At 42.1% G+C, this 23,514-nt stretch overlaps 2 protein-coding genes across 2 annotated transcripts; one reads left to right on the top strand and one right to left on the bottom strand.

Annotated features, from left to right (window-relative positions):
* Window positions 1-555: 555 nt before the first annotated feature.
* LOC135488347 (TLC domain-containing protein 4-B-like) lies at window positions 556-9,756 on the top strand. Its single transcript, XM_064772922.1, has 7 exons — window positions 556-782; window positions 1,482-1,660; window positions 3,410-3,499; window positions 4,099-4,157; window positions 4,850-4,944; window positions 6,304-6,380; window positions 8,207-9,756. Exons 2-7 carry the CDS (start codon window positions 1,503-1,505, stop codon window positions 8,496-8,498), a joined length of 771 nt encoding a protein of 256 aa, XP_064628992.1. The 5' UTR covers window positions 556-782; window positions 1,482-1,502; the 3' UTR covers window positions 8,499-9,756.
* A 163-nt stretch (window positions 9,757-9,919) lies between these two features.
* LOC135487840 (NADP-dependent malic enzyme-like) lies at window positions 9,920-18,701 on the bottom strand. The gene is made up of 11 exons (XM_064771942.1): window positions 18,637-18,701; window positions 15,762-16,045; window positions 15,197-15,272; window positions 14,538-14,699; window positions 13,815-13,918; window positions 13,266-13,375; window positions 12,365-12,462; window positions 11,779-12,004; window positions 11,230-11,372; window positions 10,533-10,703; window positions 9,920-10,171 (listed from the first exon to the last, which is right to left on the bottom strand). Exons 2-11 carry the CDS (start codon window positions 16,040-16,042, stop codon window positions 9,920-9,922), a joined length of 1,623 nt encoding a protein of 540 aa, XP_064628012.1. The 5' UTR covers window positions 16,043-16,045; window positions 18,637-18,701.
* Window positions 18,702-23,514: the final 4,813 nt, after the last annotated feature.

Here is a 23,514-nt window from a genome sequence, read left to right as displayed (position 1 = left end):
TGGTATAGGTTTCGTCAACGGAACCTGAAGCGATTTCAGAAGCACCAGTTTTAGTTCGTATGGAAACCGACGTCACATGACAACTTGGGGTTAGTTCGTCCGGTTTGAGTCTTAAACGATTTCGTGTCAGAGGTCATTTTGGGCTGCAAGTAGAGCATGTATCTATTCCATTCCTTACGCCAAAAGTCAGACCCTCTGTCTTGCATCAGTACTCAACACACACTTGAAGAATTACATATTTCGACTTGAAGAAACTCAGGGAAAACAATTTTTACAAAATCACTTCGAGACAAAAAGCATGAGATTGCTAGTTGTTTGTGGCTGGCCCGATTGTATTCCGATTCTCTTCTACTTTCTGGAATCGGATTGTGAACTTTGATTTTTGGTATGAAATAAAAACTTTATAGCAGCTCACCTCAAGCACAGTTTTCGATTGTCATCAATATTGACTGGTAGGTTTTGAATATGCGGCCACGTGCTTAAATAAAATTGAATTACAATAAGCCTTATTCCACCACATAAAACACGAAGAATTTCGACAAATGCCTATCAAAATTGTTATGTTCAATGTCTCGGGATATTCCAGATTTCCAGCTTTCCGGAAATTACAGACGGCCAATTTTATTACATCGAACAGACAGAACGTGCATGCAGAATGATTTTGCGACAAAATCATATGCGTTGCATCTGCACTTCCATTCACAATTAACGCTGCACTGGCCTCACGTGCTGATCGATGCTCCGACTGCGCTTAAAGTCTATGTTCCGGCCGACAGTACACGGTAGGTGACATATGCTTTTTTGTTCAGTCCCATAAATTTTCGTATTCTTTGTCGCAAATTGTAGGATATCGAAAACTGATTGCATGACATACTTAAAGTACACACTGTCTCATGTTATTGTCTGTCACTGTGGATGCTTAATAAGTTGAAACTGAGTCCTTGATACTGTCTGCGATTCAATCTAAAGCCCAAGCAACTCAATCGGTATAGTCCATAATTTACTTACATGCACATGAAGGGTTGCAGATCAAATTTATTATTCATGTACATGTAGGTGACAATCGTTTAGGCAGATAAAGTCTCGATCTGTTCTCAAGCCATCGTGCAAGAATCACATCCTCAGTCTGTTGAAGGGGGGGGGGGGGGGTCATGCAGATGTTACATTTTAAAATGTTTTCAAATCGATGTAGTTTAATCTGTCACCATTAGGGAAGAACACCACCATTCCAGTGGGATATTCAAAAACTGCTACTCATCAGGAATGATCTGTAATCTGTAATTTGATGTTCTCGTATGGCTGGGCTAGGCAAATATTTCTAAAAATTCGTGTGGTCAGGAACATGTACATGTACGCGTTTCTGACAAGTGCGACGGACCATAACTGCTATGTATACCTTGTGTCATCAAATCATTTTTCAAGATGATTCTTATCGGCACATCTATAACACGCACTGGAAAATAAATATTTCCCAATTTCAGTCAAGACCATACCCTCGCAGTATGATGGACGCCTCAATCTTCCCCTGGCCCCTCGCGACCATTCTGGCATTCTTCACAACCATAGCCATACATGACTTCGTGGGTCCCTTCTTTTCTTCGCGCATATGGCCGAAATATGCAACACAATCACGACGAATGAGATTAGCCTGGGATGCCAAGTAAGTGTTTTTTGATAATGACTATAAACTACACGGTATAAAGGTGGGAGGCGACTGTTATAAAGAGGCATACGCATCGATGTTCCAAAATGGACAATGCACGCTCTCTGTCTGTAATTCTATGCTGTGTTCACGTCAGATGTTGCTTTTCACCATTTTGGAACATCGATGCGCATTCTTTGGTGGTTCGGGATAAATGTGCGCTTTTAATGGGTATTTGTGATCCGATTTGGAGTACAATAGATATGTACATGAGGAGTAACGTGAGAGTAAGTAGCTCGGTATAGAATAGTTTGTGAAATTCATACATGCATGCACTCTCGGGAAGTCGCTGAACTTTCACGCTTCGAGAGTCAAGACGGTCAAGTTTCATCACCTATCGTATTAAAACTCTGGATCCACTTTGGTTCACGCTCGCCCTCATTTTAATGCATGGTAGCGCAGCGCTGCGATTAGAAAGTTTCGCCTGGAGCCTCGCCCACACCCACATTGAGATTGATTTTTAAGATTTGATGAACAAAGAAAAAATCGTAAAGGATTCCTTGTCAAGCAATGCTGACCTGGTCATGCTGGATGCAACGGCTGGCGCACTATTTACATGGCAACGCGCGACCTTGTGTGCCGACGAGAGCACATACAATTCTATAGGGCTTGATTTGCATTGCAGAGCAGGACTTGTAAAGTTATTCTCGTTCCCATTCCCAGGATCGGAAATAGGGAGTTTTCGCAAATCCCCCAAATGTCAACGTGAAGGGCTATCTCATTGTAACTACATATATGTCGAACAATGGGAGTGGCGTGCTCGTTGCCGTTTTGGGGGCGGCTTTGCGAAAACGACCTATCATGAGAACGGGTTTAGCATTTGCCGTCGGGATCGATTTGTGAGGGTGGAGGCTTCATTTTTGACAGTAGGCCTATACGCCTTAGGCAGTCACGGAGCGATGTTATCAATAAATCCAGTTCCGGTGTACGCAGGAGTCTTAGTGGAGAGTCTATGCTTTTGCTATTGTCAACATTACCATTTCTACACTCAGTGATTTGAATCGAATTCAATTTAACTTTAAGGCTGATGTTACATAGGAATGAGCTACTCACGCCACATTTTTCATCGACTCACGGCTCATTTTCACGTGTCACTCCTCATTTGTCACGAGTGACCGCGGCGGTTTACATACAGATCACTTTTCGCTCGTTCATTTGTCACTTGGATTTTCTCGGCGACGCACATGGACTCAGAAGAAAAAGAGATGGCAGCCATGCTGCTCCTGATGGAGAATAGAAAACGAAAGCGGAGGCGACGGACGAGAACAATGTGGTACATAAAAGTGCTGCGTTTTTGTTATTGTTTCTCATTTCCAATCGAAATTAGCTATTGTATTAATGTGTAAACGAATGAAAATGCCGAAAAGTAGCTATACTCGAAGGCGATATCACTACAAATGCACATGGACGTCCACTTTCTTTGCCAGCTCATTTCACAAAGAATTAACATGTCCATTCATCGCCTCACTCGTGAAATGACATGAAATGACGTCAGACGACGAATGCGGGCAAAACTTACAAAATTCACTTCAATGAGAACAGGTCAATAGGTTTTCCAATGTCCATTCATCTGGTCACGAACGACAAGTGACAAATGAGTCGTGAGTCGATGAAACGTGAGGTCTATGTAACTTCAGCCTTACATAGACGTACATGATGTATCTTTATCGATCAGTGTGTCATGTTTTTGCTTACCTCGTTCCACAGGTTGTGCTCAACCATCCATGCCCTCTTTTTATGTACGTGTGCCACCCTCGTCACGTTACTTGAACCGGATGATTTCTTTACGAGCTTCAGGTAAGAAATAAAGCAGCGGCAAGGTCGATCGGCTGTTAAAGTGCACTATACACCGAAGACAAGCGATTTTCGTCGCAGAGAGTAGCTAGTAAACGAGGGCCCTGCATCGCAGATGCTTGTTAGGTTATCAAGAATTAAAAAACCAAGTGGTGACCATCTTGCCGAAGACACGTGCTCCTTTTATCGCCCATCACAGCGACAATGACGTTGCAGTTATAACAAGGTCCCTCGTGTGCGGTTTTTGATGGTTCCATCTATATCATTGTTTAGTATGAACACAAACGTACTCTAATTTAACCGATTAATTAGATCGTCGGTTAATTTAAGACCGGTAGATTGATTACAATAAAATCTATAAATAGTAAGATCGGAATGAACATGACCATTGGATAACTTGGTGTCGCCAAACCATTGGCTATCTAAATTGCACATCTCGAAAGACATCGAATGACCATTTGTGTTGGATTGCTTTCCAGGGTTGGATCACCTATCATGAAACTTGTCTACTGCACCTTGATTGGTGTCGCCAAACCATTGGCTATCTAAATTGCACATCTCGAAAGACATCGAATGACCATTTGTGTTGGATTGCTTTCCAGGGTTGGATCACCTATCATGAAACTTGTCTACTGCACCTTGATTGGCTACGAAATCGCAGGTTTGTAGAATGTTTGCAAGGATGTTTAAGGGCCAGCCCTCATCAATCACATGTCTATAAAAGTTATAAAAATTCCGACATTTCCAAAATGACAAAGCGATTGTTCATTCCCTACGCAATTTAAGAAGACTGGGTTTTTTCTTCGGAAAGTTGTTTACCGTTTTCAAATTTTGTTTCAACTCTTAAAATTTTAGTAGAAAGCTCATTTTTGAGTATTTATAGTTGATGATGTTTTTCCACCCAATATATCGGGTGGTCATTACAACACCCGCAATTTAAAAGGTTGATAATTTAAAACTTGATAAACACTCAATTTAAAAGGTTAATAACTTGAACCTTTGTCATGTTTGTGGCACAAGTTGAATAAAATACCGAAAGCTCGTGAAAGAAAGTTTGCCCAATGACTTAATTATCACCTCAGTCTCTATGCTAGGGCAAGTAAAATATTCTACACTTCCAAAAAGACAGTAGCCTGTAGTTGAATCCATATCTCCGGCAAAAATATCAACTTTGCAATCGGGTTACGACGCCGGTAATGAAAAAGATGATGATGTTTGCTAATGATGATGATCTAGCAAGGAAAAAATCTAATTGTTTATACGTATTTTAGGTATGTTAAGTAGGCTCTCCTTGTTGCGTTTGACATATATTTTTTGATATTTCAAATAATTGTTCTTTTACGTTCCCTGCAGATTTGCGCCACATGACCGTGAGGGGCACCCTTCTTGATGAGATACCCTACGTGTTTCATCACATTGCAATCCTCGTAGAATGTTACTGTTGTCTGGTGAGTTAGACTCACATGCACTACAATATGTAGGCGTATGTCATATTACATTACTTCGCCGTTTGAGGTTATTCCCCAGCGGAAAGACAGCGTAGGCATTGAGCATCGAGCTCAAAAATGATAGCCTCGAACTGTGCAGCAACGCTCAGTCGCCTTTCGCAACTCGCTGCAACACTCTACTGGAGAGCACAATTCAGAAATTTTCCCACCATCCAGTGGAGGAATCGAATTATTCGAGCCTGGCTTCATCAAGTTGATGGAATGTACGGAATATACATGATCCTCATCGAACTTGATAAACTCTTGCATAATCATCGCCAAAGTTTTTTCCAATTTGAGGGAGCAGTGGCGGGAGATAATGCCGGACTGACATTTATGATATAGTGTATAATATGAAGTAACTGCTTAGAGATTAGCTTTGGCATGTATTTAACAACCTAGGCCTGCTTGAATTGACGGAACGGAATGGAAAAGAAAGAACGGAATGTAACGGAACATCAAATCATGCCTAAAACAGTCGCAAAGATTTTTTCCAGTTCAAAGCAGGACGGGAGATGATGACATGGTTTCTGTGTGGAGAGGGCGCCAAATATTCATACATCCATACTTTGGCACAAAGTACGGGATGTCCTCGTGAATGCCGGTAGCTTATCCTTTCTGTACTATAAAAGTAGGACCATACATTTCGGAGGTCAACAAAAGGGTACCAGGACAAAGTAGGCCCTGGTCCCGCCTTTATTGTGATTTGTCATGCACAATATAATCTGCAAAGCGCCGCTTCTCATACCGCCCTGGAACATTGACTGACAAAACTTTAGAAATACCAGCTGGTCTGGCTTACAGATCTTTAGCCAATGACTGTGACGACATGTGCCAGTGATAATACATGCCATATTATGGCACCCCAAGAGGCCTCTTCAAAATGGCACCCGATACCGATATTCACGAGGACGGCCTGTATTGTTACATACAATTTTGTTTTAATCAGGCCATGGACCCCAGGTCCTTCGATGAAATTAGTCTCACTGCCCTTCCATCTGTGCAGCAGTCATCTTGCTATTGATCGCTGTTATGATATAAGTTTACGGAAACCTTTTCCATTACCGGATAATTGTTAACAAAATGTATAGGCGAGCGAGATAGTATGACTTTTCTAAAACAGATTTACCAATGCCCATATTTGGTAATGTGTGTTGGTGGTGTAATCTGGTGGTTAGTAAATCTAACAATTATGGGCGACACCCATGAACTACATAATGTTGCAAAATCTCTGAATTTGGGGGGGGGTCATTTTTCGACTTGCTTATATATTTTTGTTGTTAATCAATTTGATAACGTTCTGAAACCCTTTTCTTTCAGCTCGTCTATGACACTCTCGATTACTTCTTTTACCTCCGCATATGTGCAGAATACGCGGTGCCGTTTGTTAACATAAGGTATGTTAATTTCGACGTCAGTTGGTTAAGCCAAAGCAGGAAACGATTGGCCAAGTGCTTTTTCCTGATAAATGCTATTGGCTGAATCCAAGAAGGGCATAGTTTTTTATTCGTGTTAAGATTTTTTTGGGGGGAGGAAGGTGTTATGAGAGCTTGACTGTTTACTAACTGTACGCCTTGTTTATTCTTGCCGAATGCTAAAGTGTCGCAAAATTTAAATGCATATTTCACAACAACAGTTGCATGTATTTAGGTATACAAACTATAGACGAAGTCTATGGGCGGTTATTTCCGCATTAAATGATGTCCTAAAACGCGTCTTTATAACTGGCGACTCGTGTGTGTGTGTAGAGCAACCCGTGCGTACAGAGCAAAACGCGCGTATCTAACTCGCGACCCCTACAAAGAACATAACGCGAATGTATAACTACTGTTGCATAAACGTGCCGTCGGATAACTAGTGTCGGATAACTAGTGTCGGATAAGTGCTGTCGGATAACTGCTGTCGCATAAAAGTTCCTCAGCCTCCCGCATCGCGGCGCTCTTGTGTCTTAATGATTATTGTTTTTGCTCTAAGCGACATACGATTTACCAATTGGTAACTGTAATGTAGTAGGCGCACTTCAAATGGCCTTGCTTTTGCACTTAGCAGACCGTGTTAAGCGCGTTCTCGTTGAGGTGGAAATATGTATAGAACAACAGGTAAATTTAGAGGAATCTGTGATTTTCATGGTTGAATCTTTGGCTAGAGACTATGCTGAAATATGCATTGGGGATGTCAATCTAGAGTCCATTCCAACTCTTCTGGTACAGACATTAAATTTGCTGCGAGAGCATTTTGAGAACACTGTGAGCATTCCACGACCACGTCCAGCGCCAGTCTTGCCAGATAATGCCAATGGCAATGGCAACCGCAGCCGGGGTAGGCCAAAACTACATCTTCCCGGAGTCAAAGAACAGATTGAATATCTCTTGGGTAAGTTTTCCATTTGATTGGATAACATTTCAATTTATTTTGCCCAACCGAGGCCTCCAACCAATAATCTTCACTCAATCCAAATTCCACACTGGATAAGGAGTCTCCTCATCCTTGGGAGAGGCAAAATAAATCGAGCTCTAAGTGGATCCCCAATGCATATTTCAGCACAGTCTCTAGCCAAAGATTCAACCATGAAAATCACAGATTCCTCTGAATTTACCTGTCGTTCTATACATATTTCCACCTCAACGAGAACGCGCTTAACACGGTCTGCTAAGTGCAAAAGCAAGGCCATTTGAAGTGCGCCTACTACATTACAGTTACCAATTGGTAAATCGTATGTCGCTTAGAGCAAAAACAATAATCATCAAGAAACAAGAGCGCCGCGATGCGGGAGGCTGAGGAACCTTATATGCGACAGCAGTTATCCGACAGCACTTATCCGACACTAGTTATCCGACGGCACGTTTATGCGACAGTACATGTAGTTATACATTCGCGTTATGTTCTTTGTAGGGGTCGCGAGTTAGATACGCGCGTTTTGCTCTGTACGCACGGGTTGCTCTACACACACACACACACGAGTCGCCAGTTATAAAGACGCGTTTTAGGACATCATTTAATGCGGAAATAACCGCCCATAGAAGTCTAAACCTCGGCTACACATGGTCAAAATATGAACATTTGTTGTTATTTGAATCGAAATAAAAAGTCTTAAAAGTTATTCAATATCAAACGTTAATGGTTTTCTGTCACTAAGTGAAAGAAAATCCTGCTCTCAATTTTGAATGATGTTGAGGAAATCATAATTGTACCTGTATGTACCCTCCTTTCAATGTCGTTTCAGGTGGTTCCTCCGCTATCCACTGGCCTACCCCAAGATCTCAAAACTCTACCTCCTTAATGGCGTTCTTTTGCTAATCACTTACACAGTGTTTCGAGTGGGCTTCGGACCATTTTATCACTACAAAGTTTATCAGGGCGCGTATAGTTCTTCTACAACCTTTCACCTTGTTTTGGCTGGGTTGTCGATGGATGTGGTGAACATCTGGTGGTACTGGCAGATTTTGACGATGGTTAGAAAAGTTTTGCTTGGGGACAAGAAAGAAGAGGCGGACAGCATGGGGAAGCAGAGCTAAAATAGGCGGCGAAATATTCCAGCATCAGTGAAGTGGTATACGGTCTCAAAAGTAACTGTGTCTACATCGTTTTTGGGCCGTTGCTGCGCAATGAAGCTTAATCACATTCAGTTGAAGCCTACCCTTATTTGGGAATACGCGAAGGTAAATGTCTGCAAGGTCTTATTACAGCTTTGGGTTTCTTAATTAACATCAATCAAAACTTTTAAAAAGTATTGTTTGTTTTGTTGGATTGTGTCAACTAAGTCTTTGCCAACTATGCTACTTACGTCGAAAATAAAATCGTTCGTTTTTTAATTGATATAGAATTTTAATAACCTTTGAGACAAGAATTCGGAAGATTAGACAATCACCTCTGCGTGCTCCCGGAATGGCCTCTGGTTGTCCCAGGTTTGATATCTTGGTAGGCCTTCTACGACTTCAATCTCCCTGGTTATCTCTGGAGTTTGCACAAAAATCCACTTGGATATTTGAAAAAAAGGCAAGTCACGTACAACAGCATTTCCATTGAACTCAACAATACATTCGTAACTCATCTGTTGTCATTGCTGTATTTACAGTGAGAACTCGAGAAGTTGCTGAACCTTCAAGGTCATATCATTTCGTACTGACATTAACCATGACTAGCATTATACCCGTGGCGCAGGCAGGTTCAAATGGGCTATATCTTGATCATGAATAGATTGAATTGCGATGAAAATCTAATGCAATATCAAAGGAGATATATCGAAGAGACAAATTAAACAAACCATTTGTCCACAGAATCGGACCTAGCTGTAGCGTGATGTACGAGTGCATAACAAAGTTTATCAATTGGTCCGATAGAGATGATGAGGCAATGTCAATATGCCTCGTTCCTTAGTCAGCAATATGCCCCTTTTTATACAGAGAAGAAAGGGGAGAACTCAGATAGGCCTTCACATGTCGGCTTCCAAATGGCTCGAACCAATTGTTCTATCACTAATGTAACTTTAAAATGCGTGCTCCTCCTACATGTAGCAATGTCTCGGGCAAGGCACTTAGTCGACAGGCAAGCTAAAAGTTCAGCAGCATGAGCAGCTCCTTGATAAAGCCATGTCAGGTTCAGCGCGCCTCTTCAGATACATCAAGTATTGAAAGCTGTGGTGAGCACATAAACAGACCATGGTCACCTTAACTTGAAATTCCCTTCATAATCAAGGGCTAGCTCTGACTAAAACAGCACCCATAAACAATAGACCACCTATTTGACCCCAGCTCCTAACTGCGGGAAAACCCAAGTCCAGCAACCAAAAGTACCAAAAATAAATTTTTGTTTACATTTGAACTGCACACATGTGTTTGTTTACAATTTCATTTCCCGCGAAATCTCCCTTCCAGTATTATTATATAGATTACCACCAATCACATTCGACTATAATGTACACATGTATATCGTCCAATCAAAGACAGGATTTCTGCCCCGGCCAATCATAAAGTTTGGGAACAAACTGTTCATAATCTGTAGAATAGAGCTGTGAGCGTATAAATTGCTCTTTGTCCTTCGGTTCTGGGTAACGTGCTGCCATGCCCATCTCATACACAAAGTCTGCTATATTGACGGCTATCTTGACTGAAACGTCTTGCACGGCGGACAGGGGCGGGTACACGCGACCTTCACTTAGGTCATTCTTCGTCACTTGGTCAGCAAGTGCCTGAAATGGACAAAACACGATTTTTATTTGTCGAAATGGAAGATTTGGCCGTAGTCGAATCGTGCTCTGGTACAGTCGAACACCTTGGAACGCACTCGCGGATAGTTATAATTAAAAACTGTTTACCCCCAAATCTCACACCACATGACGAACAAACATTGCGGACAAGGGAAATCAGGGTCCTTGATATTGTAGTTTATGCGCAAGTTATAACCAGATCGGGAATTCTTAAATTCTCTGCAACCTCTGATGGCAGAGAGAACATTTACCTCGATTATAATGTATTTATAATGATATGTCATTGCGTAATTCGGCCTGAATTATGTGCTGAAGTCATCAGCATACACCACGTGATTCTCACCTGTGCTGATCTTAGAAAAATGTCTTCCGGTATATGTCGCACTCCGCAAAGGATGACTCCAAGCGCTACACCCGGGAAAATGTAGGAGTTGTTGCCTTGTCCCGTATGGTAGGTTTTGCCTTTATATTCGACTGGGTGGAATGGAGAGCCACTGGCGAAAACTGCTCGACCCTAGCAAGATATGAGGAGAGGGTAGTTAACAGTAAAAATCAATTGCAAAGTTCAGTTATGAAATGTTGATGATTTGTTTTTATATTCGAAGATTATGATCTCATCACGGAATTGGCCATGGATAAACTACATGTATACAAAAATATCGCGATTACATCCAATTTCGAGTATTCGGAGCAAGAGGATCAAAACACCACAGAGATCTTATTCTTAGTGTGGTAAATGCTTTCAAACTTTCGAGAAAAAAACCCAAATCGAAATGCCATCATACTTTGCAGATAGGAATGGGTTTACATCCGATTCGCGAAGTTACTTGTCACTTTTTATATGACGCATCATGTCACTCATCCCGAGGCATGTCCGTTGCCTAGCTTGGTAGTAGAAAGAGACGGTCGTTGATCCTAGGCAGACCGCTCTTTGTAAGCTAATTGATAGCGACTCGCTCTGAAAGTGACACGTTAAAAGTATGATAACATAAACATAGCCCAGCTTGGTTGGGAGTTGGGACAAAGAGATAGCGGTATACCTCTGATTGAGTGTAGGCTTGTTCGGCTGTACATTCTGCTTTACTGGTTGGATTACTTAGAGCAAAGATAACCGGTCGTTTGTTATTGGATGCCATCAACTGGATAATCTCGTCAGTGAATGCAGCACCCACTGCTGCCGCGCCTGAAAAGACATGGGATCAATTCGCATACAATTAGCAACGAATTCCGACATAAAATTGAACTAGTAGCAAAATACCAAACAGTAAAACGACCGGTGCAGACACGTATGTACCAGTAGTGACAGTACGTTAAATAACATGTTGTCTTTATATATCTTTTTCATTGTTTTTATCTTGAATTATTGTATTATATGTCTTTATATCTGTTACAGTCTCATGGGCACTAGCAAGATGAGCAAATTGAATTGTATAAAGGATTCAAGGCAAGGTGTGAAATCCAACATTGGCGGCAATTACAAGACGTCATATCCTGATTAGAAATATTTTGCAAAGGCTTGGGGCCATAAAATATATCGCGGTTGAAATTACTGTCGAAGGAGTTGATGAACCAGGACGACGACAACTTACCTATCAGAACACTTGGTTTTAACTTCTTCACAACGTCAACAAGAGTATCGATATTTTCGTGAGGTTTGGCAAATATCTCTTTCTCGGAATTGAGTCCGCCGCTCGGCCGATTCTTCGTTACGAGTCCCTTGGAATCGACCAGCCATATTTTACTCATAGCATCTTCTGCGGACGTCCCTTCGTCCTCCATCGCCATCACTACAAGTTTTGCTATGCCGATTGAAGCCTGAAAGTATTGGTCAGTGTTACGTTAACATGTTTAAAGCCATAAGTACGTGTACACAAATATTAAGCAATGCACCATCTTTTTTTTATTAGGCCAGAGTCTATCAATTTATTTGAAAGACTCTGATTAGGCGTGTTCATTAAGGTAATGTGCAAACACGCTTTGGAATAAAAACCTCTTTCACAGCGGAGCAAAGAGATTTATCATCCTAAATCATGTTGATGAAATGTGTGGGCTAGCGGAATTTAGACGAACTTGCTGACACTGATCCCTCACACATGTTGCAATATTCGCCGCAGCCATTCGTGCGGAGCAGGCGAAAGTGCGTAAACCCGGTAAACTTAAGTCATAGTATCTCACCTCTCCAGCACCAAAGAAAACAAATGTGTTTTCGGATAGTTTTTTCTCAGTAATCCGCAGACTGGCCAGGATTCCTGCTAATGCAACAGCAGCTGTTCCTGGAAATGTTAGTCGCATCAAGTATATAATAATACAAGTCCGTTTATATACATACGGTCCCAAATCAAACCCGGCCGGACCCCACTGCACCAAACCACTTGCGTCATGAATGATGTTACCTCAGAATTATGTGTATGAGATATGTACTGCAAGATGTGTATATTTGTTGTGATTTGTCTAAACATGCTGTCTTCGTAAAGCAGGTGCGCCTGCAATAATGGAAATCCATCTGACAGATGACTGAAAGATATTTTCCAATCCGATCCGCACCAGGGGATTACGCCGTGTACAATCTTTGCAACGAACCAGGGTGTGCAAAAATGAATATTAATCCTGCGGCGAAATGTCTCCACCAGAAATATATAGTAGTGTTCAGCAGAAGAGAACAATGTAGTCGCATAATGATGTACTGTGGAACCTCCCTTAGCGGACACCTCTCTATTATGGACAACGTCTCTCATATTAAGGATACTAGTTTTGGTCCCAAAGTGATGGTTTCCATTCAATTTGACCTCTCTAATCAGGACACCTCTCTATCAAGGACAGCACTTGTCAGTCTCGAGGGTGTCCTTACTAGAGAGGTTCTACTGTATTTCTCTGCTATTCAATGATCGCCCACAGACGCTTGAATATGTCCGAATCAACGAATAGATGACCAGCGATCGACGATCGTAATTACTACCAAAACACGACCCATCCGTCATTGAACTACAGAAACGATCAGCTGTTCTATGATGAGACACTTTGGTTTGGTCGTTGACACAGGACCGGTTTCCTGATGTTATTGGGTTGAACCGCATACCTTGTATATCGTCGTTAAATGTGCAATACTTGTCCCGGTATCTCTCAAGTAACCTGAATGCATTGTGGTTACCAAAGTCTTCAAATTGCACTAATGTGTCCTGGCCATACCTTAAACGAAAGTGCTTTATTGATAGAACATCAACAAATCTTTAAATGGGTGTTTTCAATGGCTGTTGGATGTTTTAAAAACAAACGTGTCGCGAAATGCGGGCCTAATTCGTTCAAAAGTAACGTTGGCGTTAACTTGCTTTTCTGATGTCTCCTTCAGTTTAAGCCCTTGGACTGAATACCAAGTAAGGTCAGTTAGCGCCGGCGTTTATATGGTATATAAAACTTGTTGAACAAGCGGTGCCCGTACTATGGTTTTAACGTTTGTGCTGGCTCTGTTAGCTGGCACTAACGACTGTCTAAGTGGCATCGTGCGCCATCATCCATGATTTGGCAAAAGTGTGCTTCTTCATTCGCGGCAATGCCCCTCTCCAAAACCACAGTCGCTAGATGAAGGCCTCTCCCCTCGCCACGGTGTTAATAGCTATAGAATGTTTACCTTCGAATGGTCGCTTCCATGAATTCATCAATGAAGTCATCATACTCGTCGCCCTCCACCCGAGGCTGCCGCAAACCAATATACATGGGGTCTTCAAGCAGTGTCTGGAAACAGCAATGTTGGCGATAAAATTTGCTTTTAGGGGCGAATGGCAGATAGAAGTAGCGCAACATAATGATAATACTAATAATAATGTCCATGTCTTATAGCGCTTATTCAGCTGCTAAGCTGCTCTACCTGCTATTGTTTTTTTCAGAAATCCATGGTGCGAAAATAAAGTACCAGGAATCTTGTAAAACAATTTGACACGAATAAACGGCTGAAACAATGAGTTGTAACTAGAAGTATGATAATGACAAAGCATTTATTCATGTATCTTCCAATTCAAAACAAAATGTGTGATGTTTGTTGTCTTGTTCATGTCATTTTAAGTCACTGGACCAATTTTTGGGACTGTAAAAACTGACGTTATTGGTCAACACCAAATGTTGTTGTGGTAACCTCTGGGCAATGACACTTATCTAATTTACTGAAGCTTGCTTGCTCACCTGGCCTAGCTGTCAAAAGTACAAAATTCATGATACCCTTAACGATTACGTTTACGTTCGAACAGTGCTTTCCTTTCAGATTTCGATTCTAAGACTAATGACTGAGTTAGACAGAGCTAACGACATTTGAACAACTAACAATTGGTCCGTTAGGGTTAAATATCACATAGTTTACCTTGTTATTTGTTCCAACATCAAGCACGATTGGAAGGCAGTGCTGTGGCTTGATTCCAGCAAGGGCCGTGTAGAGGGCGAGTTTACCAACTGGGATACCCATACCATAGGCCCCGAGATCCCCGAGACCTAAAATCCGCTGTCCGTCAGTCACCACAATAGCCTATAGAAGAGACTGGATTATTTACGTTGGAATATAAACGTTATGTCATCCTTTTTAGAGGCTCTTTTTGTAGCCCTGTGTCCTACTTTGGCGAACAACACCTAGGATGAAGAGACGACAATTTATAACCTATTTAGGTTTGAATAAATGTTAAAATCGGAATCATCTTTGTTTTTCGAACCAGCATGGAACATACCACGCAAATAAAAGCGCTTCATCAAAGGCGAAGGATACACTTCTTCGGCCACAACTACATGTATAGTCAAAAACACATTTTTTTGTGACTCCCCTAACTAAAAGCACATGCCATCCCCCCTCAGGGAAAAGCACATGCAAGATATCTTAAATGGTTTCTTAACTCTTCATCCCTCTTTTTCACAACTGCCACTGACACTAAATGCTTTGGGGGACCCAATTGCCGAAACAGCACGCTATGTTTTACTGTTCCCACGGTCTGGAAATACTAAAGGAGAGTTGAAAGTTGCATGTCTCCTTACCCTAACATCGTGTTCCGGCCAGTTACATAATATTTCGTATATATGACCTTTGTCGTGAATTGTGATGAAAAGACCCCTGGAATATGAATAAGAGGAACAGTGAAGCGGATGTTATGAAGACTCACTAAGACACACCAAGATTTTTAAAAGGCACAGTCGTTTCACGAAAACGCAAGGGCAATCATCACCAACTACATTGTACCATCAATTAATGCATTTAGGTCATCTCAAGGGTGTTTCTTGCTTGTTTCATCAACGATCTTTGTTCAGAAGGATAGGAGCAGGTATTCCTCTTTCTCTACGTGTTTTACCTTTGTATATCATGCCTTCAAATACTTCGTCTCGTGTCTTTTCCAAATATTCCCTTTTCACCTTTATGAGGTCAGGTAATGTACGCTGATTTTAGCGTCATTCTGATTCGTGCCCGAGTGGTAACTATACTACAGCCTTGACTTTAGTATAGATCTGGTTGACTGTTCTTTCTTTTACAACAGAACCGAATTCATTCAGGAATCATTCACACAAATAATATTTGTTTTCGCCATGAAATCGGGTTCGTCCTGACCTTGGTTTCCTGTATATGAGTCCATATTTCTGGCAAGCAAGTCCAACAGTTGGAGTATAAACCACTGGCATCATGACCTCCACATGTTCCATCAGAGTCCGGTAAAACAGCTTTTCATTCCGATCCTGTAGCCCCATCACGTAGATGTAGCGGTCAAGGTCATTGTCCCAGCGGCGGAAGTTGGCCAAGACACGTGACACCTGTGTATCCTGGTCGGTTACGAATGGTGGGAGGAGGCCATGTATACCCATGATCTGCCGTTCTCGTAATGAGAATGCCATGCCCTGTCATAAGCGCAAAAGAGAAATGGTTTATATTCATCATCCACACAGGACAGTCATCGACGAAGGAAACGTACACGTGGAGTGGTAGCGGGACGCGCCACCTTGGGGGCTTGATGGCGGCGTTTCGAAGTGGTCAATTCTTTTTTAAATTTCTTACTACTCCTCAAAAAGATCGAACAGCTGGTGGTCACTGGTGAATGCCACAGTCTATTCGTCATGTTTTATACAATAAAATAATGTTCGGTAAAATTATTGTTCCTTTGATAACCTTCTGAAAACTGTAAACCGTTGTTTACTCTACTCTAACCAGATTTTCGTCACGGCGAGTAAAAAAGTTGAAACCACTTTTCACACCTCAGGACACACACCTGTACGTAAGCGTACGCAAAATAGACCCACGCCTTGAAGTTACAAACCCCTCATCCCCTCCAATGCGTAGCCTACGTGCTGAAATGAACGACCCTTAGGCCGTTAAAAAGATTTACGTCCTCCCCTTTACCCCCCCCCCCCCCTCACACCACCACACAAATAAAAAAGCTCCTCGCAAATACGTGTACGTTATAATGGGCATGGGCCTATTATTTTAGTGTGAACGAACTAAATCGAATTGGCTAGACATTGGAATTGAAGTATCAATAAAAGGTCAAGGCCGAGGAGGTCAATAACTGGCGGATCAATCAGGTGAATTGTCGTACCACATTTTATCGCCCTGTCGGACCATGGCGATGCCAACGTGGTTTAATCGTGCTTGGCGATAACCCCACGAATTGCCAATTGAATGTGTTGGGGATTTTTACCATGTGACCAGTGTCAAGTTATCATTACAAACATGTTAGATATAATAAGACAGCCGACTAGAGTGATCGGTCCGAGTCACCAGCTCAGCACGAGATGATTTTCTCCGGCCAAAAAAAACTGAACGCTCTCGACCATGACCACACAAACGCCTATCCCATTGTTATATCTACTGATAACTGTGTCGGTCTCCGGTGCACTGTTCATGATTTTGGTTCAGTTTTAATGAGTCTTTCGGGGTGTTTTCGTGTTTTTCCGATATCTTGTCTGCCGGATCAGAGCACATAGGCTATTTGATCAATCTCTAAACTTTACTTGTTGCATATATTCAAGTGATTAGAGTAAAATTCTATCGTTAACAACATTAACTCTTTGCCTGCCAAACTCGTTCTAGAACGACTGCAACTTCCCACCCGTTTCCTGCCAAACTCGTTCCAGAACGAAATTATTAGTTTTCCGTCATAACACCAGAGGTCATGTCGGTACTGAACCTGGAAATGGTTTGATGTGTTAGGCTTCCATGCAGACGATGGTCTGCTCATTCTATGCATGCATTTCGTTACTTCATCAAGTGAAACTGGCGGGAAAAACCACATGTTTCCTGCTAATAGAAGCAAAACTTGCAAAGTACCCCTCTGCAAAGGTGATTGTTTCAATGACTACCATGGAAAAAAGCAGTACAACTGATTCGTAGGTGAAAGAGTAAGTTAAAACAAAGAACATCAAACAGGTTTCAAGGATATATGTCTTTTTGTTTTTTTTAAAAAAATTATTGAAAATCTGGTAAAAATAGTGAAATCGTGGCAAACTGGGGGATATTAATTAAAAATAGCTGTGGCAGGGAAAGAGTTAAGTATGGCCTGTGCATGACCCCAAGTCTTCTCATCATCAGATGACGTTACATAACTTTGATTAGGAATCGCGGATATATGATTAAAACGTTCTATATAATATTGCAATGGCAGGACTGTTTTGTGAATAATCATGCACTTGGTATATAGTTATCAAATAACGGCGTTTATAGGGCATTATAACCAAGAATCAATTAAGACTACAATTCTTGATAAAAACTATTCCCTAAAAGACGTAATTTTTCGGTTTCGGATGTCTACGAAAACTTGATCGAGTTGAACAAAGGTTCAAATTTCTTATTTATCAACTTAGTAGTGAATTATTTGACAAATATAAGTATTATGCCTAATGACGAAACAACTGGGTAAACAATTGTAAGGGCATTATCCATTTGAAGTGATCAGGCCTGCGATTTGCATGCAAGCCCTATCACACAGATATAAGAAAACAATGTCACGGAATAGACAGATTGCATTTACTCTTTTAATATCATAAAGCCTTTTGTCAACATAGGCTTTGTCTCCAACTGAGTTGCTTGTACGGGTCTATCCGCTAATCTGAATTGACGCGGCATGATTATGAAATTTTTAACTGGTACCAGATTAGCTTGCTGTATATAATCAACTCCACCCCTCCACATCTCGGAGCTAAAGTAAGACGACGAAACAGGCATTATATTCCATCCTGTTGCAAATGGATGGTGGTGGTGGTGGTGGTGTGGGAGGGGGGGGGCAGAAAATTAACTGAAGTTATTTGAATAAAGAGCAGCTTTTAAGACTCCGACTTCGTATCTGTTCAGCTAAAAGGCCTTTTGAAGCGAAACCTTGCGTCATGCGCAACGTTGTGCCACGGTCAAACGAATTTCGCGGGGCTTGGACATGTTGGAGGGGCTGCCTGCAATCATAAGCCAGAAGAAAATTCCTCGGGGTAAGCAAACAACGTACCTTATTAGTCTGTGGGTCCCTTAGCACGTCGATTCCTCGCGTCTTCTGTTGGTAGACCAGATCCCTGGTCGTGGACGGAGACCTTTCTTGAGGAGACCCATTCTGAACCGCATCACTGACACTGTCACCCATCTTTGTTGAAACGAAACAGCACAATCGGTCGACCAGTTTCACCTTAATTAGAAATGTACAAAGAACCCCCGATGACGTTTAGATCAACATAAATATTTTTCCAATCTCAGTGAATTACATGTAACTGAAAACCCGGGCCGGTTATCCGGTTCTTCACAGCTGTTAAACTATCTGCTCGAGATAACCTTATCAAATCAATGGGCTACCACGTAACTGCGGACACCGCTACGTGGCGCTGGCTGTCAACATGGTACACCAATTATAGCGCAACTTCCAGGTTAGTCGCGTGGAGCGGTTCGGAAATCTCCGATGATTACCGAAGCAATTGACCATTGAGAGGGTTTGTTGATATTTACATCAAGCACGTGGTCTCAAAAGCACGTGTTAAAGCACATCGGTTGGAGGAATTAACCCTTACGGAATTATTTGGAGTTTTTGGCCGATTAAAATACAATTAAGGACAGGAGCTGGCTGTTGTGTCCCCTTGAAGCTAAATTTGTCCTCTTTGAAGCTGATGTTTAGTAATGCACTATTAATTGAGGGCTCATCTCAACAGGCTTATCACCATGACTGCTCTTGTTTTGTCCCATGAGCAGTTGAGAAGAATGGTACAAAAGGCTGCCCTATGAAGTACATGTAGTATTACCATCCTCCATCAAGTTTCACTGGAAAGGAGGAGGCAATGCGCAGTCACCAAGCACGACTCTCTCAGTCTTAATTGCCCCTCAGTCTTTGCTGTCCAAGTTCGAATTAAAAAATAAGCAGCAATTAGAAGCACAAACACACTTTATTGAAGGCGTTGATCGGCAAAGGGTTGAGTGAAAAATCCCCAAATCCGCCTCCGACGACATATTTCAAAGTTTGACAGCTGCAGCACGCACCCACGTGCATATCTCTCATTGTAGTTCATCTCAGTGCCAACAGTGGCGCTGCTCAGTTTCCGAAGTTGCATTATGATAATGAGCCGCACCACGCGACGGTAAATTAGAAGTTCCTAACTTCATTTCATCACTCATTGGAGTTAGGCCATTTACCATCCCGTGTTTCTGAACGTTATGATAAGTAATGATACATGTATAGACGTAATAATATGATGATTTATTTTCGTACATGAGCTGTAAGTAATGATGCGCACTACTCTTTCCGCTCATTTATTCAAGTTTACGTGGTTTCGTTACGATACATGGTGTCAATGAAAACAACGGAAAACGAGTGTCCAAGTTATTCATCCTCGTCGTTTTTTGTGGTAGGTCAACAATCCACGCATGACTCAACTTAAAAATTGGTGCTATTCGATTGTCTAACAGGTTTTTATCAAGCACCATTTCCATTCATTACCAGGTTTACTTGGTTGCGTTATGAATGATGAAAAACCACGTGACATTTTTAAAAACATGGAAAACGGAAGGGTCTGATTCATCTACTTATTTGTGGTAGGTCAACAATTTACACATGATTCAAGATGGTGCCAACCCATTGTCTAACCAAACAAAGTGACAACGAGCGTGTGTATAATATCTAGTTAACATGTGGTTGGTCCCTATACTTCAGTATTCCTGCTTTCCATGAAACTGTCAAGTAGAGAGACATGACTTTTGAGAAGGAGGAAACAAAGAAAGGCGTGTCATCTTTCTGAGTTCCCCAGCCTGGTAAAACCACGCGCCTCCCTGCGAGATCTCATGATATTTGGATGGTCGATCGCTCCGGTCAATTGTGGTCAACGTAGAAAACGCAGCTACAATCCAACCTTGCGTCAGGAATTGGCGGAGGTGCAATGACTTGGGACGAGGCTGAGCATTCCCAAATAATGAGGGGAAACACTCGCAGTATCGGTGAAACGAGTAACTTCCCTAGAGTAGTAATAGCCCGGCGATTTCTTCCGAGTCCGAGACTGAGGAATGCATGTTGGCAGTGCCAGTGCGTGCCCTTGAAGCACATGGTGGGAAACGTTAGCGATTGGGAATTTGGCATCCATCCAGGTGGTGGTGACCGTGAGTCATAACCCAGTAGGCCTACATAGTTCCAGCAGTCCAGTGATCCGGTTTTTTCGAATACCCTACAGCGATATAAATCGTGCGAGAGGCAGACATTCGCCGACTGCGTGTTTCGTCACCATGTCATACTTTGTGTGCCGTGATGGTTATTGCACAGGCCGCCGTCAACCACATTATATAGCCTCGAGCCGTACACTGTACATCGAACATATGTGCTACCTCGAAAAAAGCCAGCAATTCCAGCCCAAACGCATTTAAGCTTAAAGGGAGGCTATTGGAATGATTCCCCATTCGACCAACAGTTACAACCTTAACATCTACGTAAACTGCGTATTCTTAACAACAACTGTGGCTCTTGGTTTTATAAATAAACAAACATTAATGAGTGAAATGGATGATTTTAATCCACTTGTCACTGCTTATTTTTGAATCAAGTATGCCGCCATCTTGGTGGATTTTAATCTGGTCTCTCCTCCCAAACGGAGAGCCAATGACGTCATGAATGCAGCCATTGTGACAATCAGCTGTTCGAACAATGGCGAACGAATGCTTGGAATGACAGCGAAATGACAGATGACAGTTCTTCGATTTCTTCGGGTTCTTCGTCGACGTCCGGCGATGAATCCTTCGATTACAACCGTGCATCAGCAGAAGAACGAGCAGGTCTAGTTCCCTATGCGTTTGAGCCAGAGTACACACCTGAAGAAGAGCTGGCTGAACTCGCCTATCATGCTTATAGGGGATCAGTCTCAAAATAACCATGAAAAAACCCCACTGCATCCATGACGTCATTCGCCCGGGAGATTTGAACAAACATGGCTACCCCCGAAAACTGCTTATCAAATGCAATTTTCTGCACTATCTAGGAATATTCATCATATCCTTGGTGTAGAGTATTTGTTTGTCATGTAACTTGGTATGTATTTGTTTGAAAAAATATTTGATTTTGCTGCATCAGTTTATTCCTATAGCCTCCCTTTAAGGTCTCACTAGCCAGTGGTGATCAGGTCGGGATTGTACCCTCCCAAAAAACTAGCTCTTCAATCTCGAGTGATTAATTACTATGGATACAGATGGGCCTGATCTATCCCTATTGCTACTTGTTCAAATGTAAATGTCCGTTGTTTTTTGTGAAGCCATCTTCGGCTTGTATTGCGCGCAGTGCCATTTTTACGTGAAATAGAGAATTATAGTTGATGCTGGCCTTTTAACAACGCTGGTTTAGCAACTTTCCTTGTGTGGTACTCCAAACAATGATTAGATTTGAACACCTACCGCCGTTGAGAGTCGATGCCTGGCACAAGTGCGACGAAAAAACACCATCGCGCAAAAACACGTGCAAACTGAACATTGACGTCACACCGTTGTTGGAAAATCAGCACGCCAAGGCGCAAGACGTGACGTAAAAGTCCATGATTTCAGATTTACGCTCCTTGTATAACAACACGCAGCGCGGGGCTTGCTGGAGAATCAGGTGATCATGCTCAAAAAAACTTTTCAGCAGCCTTTTCTGATAAATTTCTGTGTCATTTTGAAGAGTTCACCGTTTTTTACTATTTCCCACGAAGAAAGACGATATAAAGAAAACTAATAATATCACAGCCCTTATAATTCGATTTTTGGAAATTCACCATATTAGTTCTGCAAATACACAAATGTGCATGGCTCCAAGTCACGCCTACAACGCGGCACCCTCGTTTCTTAAAAAGTAGACCATCATTAAAACTGGGTGAAAGTGGTGTGATGTTTAGTAAACTAGACGGTGAGGTACTGTATAATTAAGAAAGAATATCGTTGAGTTATAACAATTCATTAGTATAACTGAACATCGGCGAATTAACATTTAAGCATGTTGAGTACTTTTGGGACACTGCTAATCTTCCGTCATCTCCAGTATTATGTCCTTAATATTCGCAATATATTCCTCTGCCAAAGTCTGATGAACCATGTGCAAGGAGAAGGCCATGCTCCAGAACGCCCGTCCGTTCACCGAACATAAACTGTGGGTGAAGAGCGAAATCCCAGCCATGTGTTCAGCGGTTGCCCAGTACGTCCCCTCGAAACTACACTTCGGATTCTCCTCCTCACTGGCCTTCAGGTGAAAGGCTCCTCTGTTCGTAATGTAAAACAAGTGTCCTTTCCCTGGCATGTCCAACAACGCCTCCGAAAACCGCTCACCGAAATACGCTGCGGCAAAATCCAACTTTTTAGTATCTCTGAAGTGATCGTTGCTGTATATCTTCGAATGGACTCTTGTATGAAACTTCTCGGATAGAGCCGCGAATGATTTCGGTGAGCGATTATGAATAGGCGGTACTTCAATTTTCATGGACACCATTGAGTTGAGTTTGCCGAGTGCGTGATCTGGAATTTGAGAACTCGTTGCAAAGCGACGCAAGTTGACCATGAACGCGGACCGGAATGTCACATCCTCACTGTCATCAATAAGGTGATGTCGTAAAAGAAGTTCCCTTGTTGCCAAGGCAACAGCTGCCGTCATAAAGCCATTGACCTTGACATTAAGCTCTTTACACTTACTTATCAATTTCTTACTCTCGTTTTCGTCTAACGTAAACGTGAGCAGCTTTGTCGCTGGCTCGGTATTTTCTGGCCTGACGACGTCATACAGAGAGTTAACATGAGGATCCATCTCGGTGAAATCGGACTTTCCAAAAAACATGTCACAAAGAAGTAGACAGAAGCTAACGGTTCCTATGTACAGTTCTCTGAAAATATTCTCGCGGGTGTCCAA

This window comes from Lineus longissimus, chromosome 5 (genome assembly GCF_910592395.1).
Source record: "Lineus longissimus chromosome 5, tnLinLong1.2, whole genome shotgun sequence".
In the NCBI taxonomy this organism is placed as follows: Eukaryota; Metazoa; Nemertea; class Pilidiophora; order Heteronemertea; family Lineidae; genus Lineus; species Lineus longissimus.
This window is presented reverse-complemented; position numbering and strand designations above follow the sequence as displayed.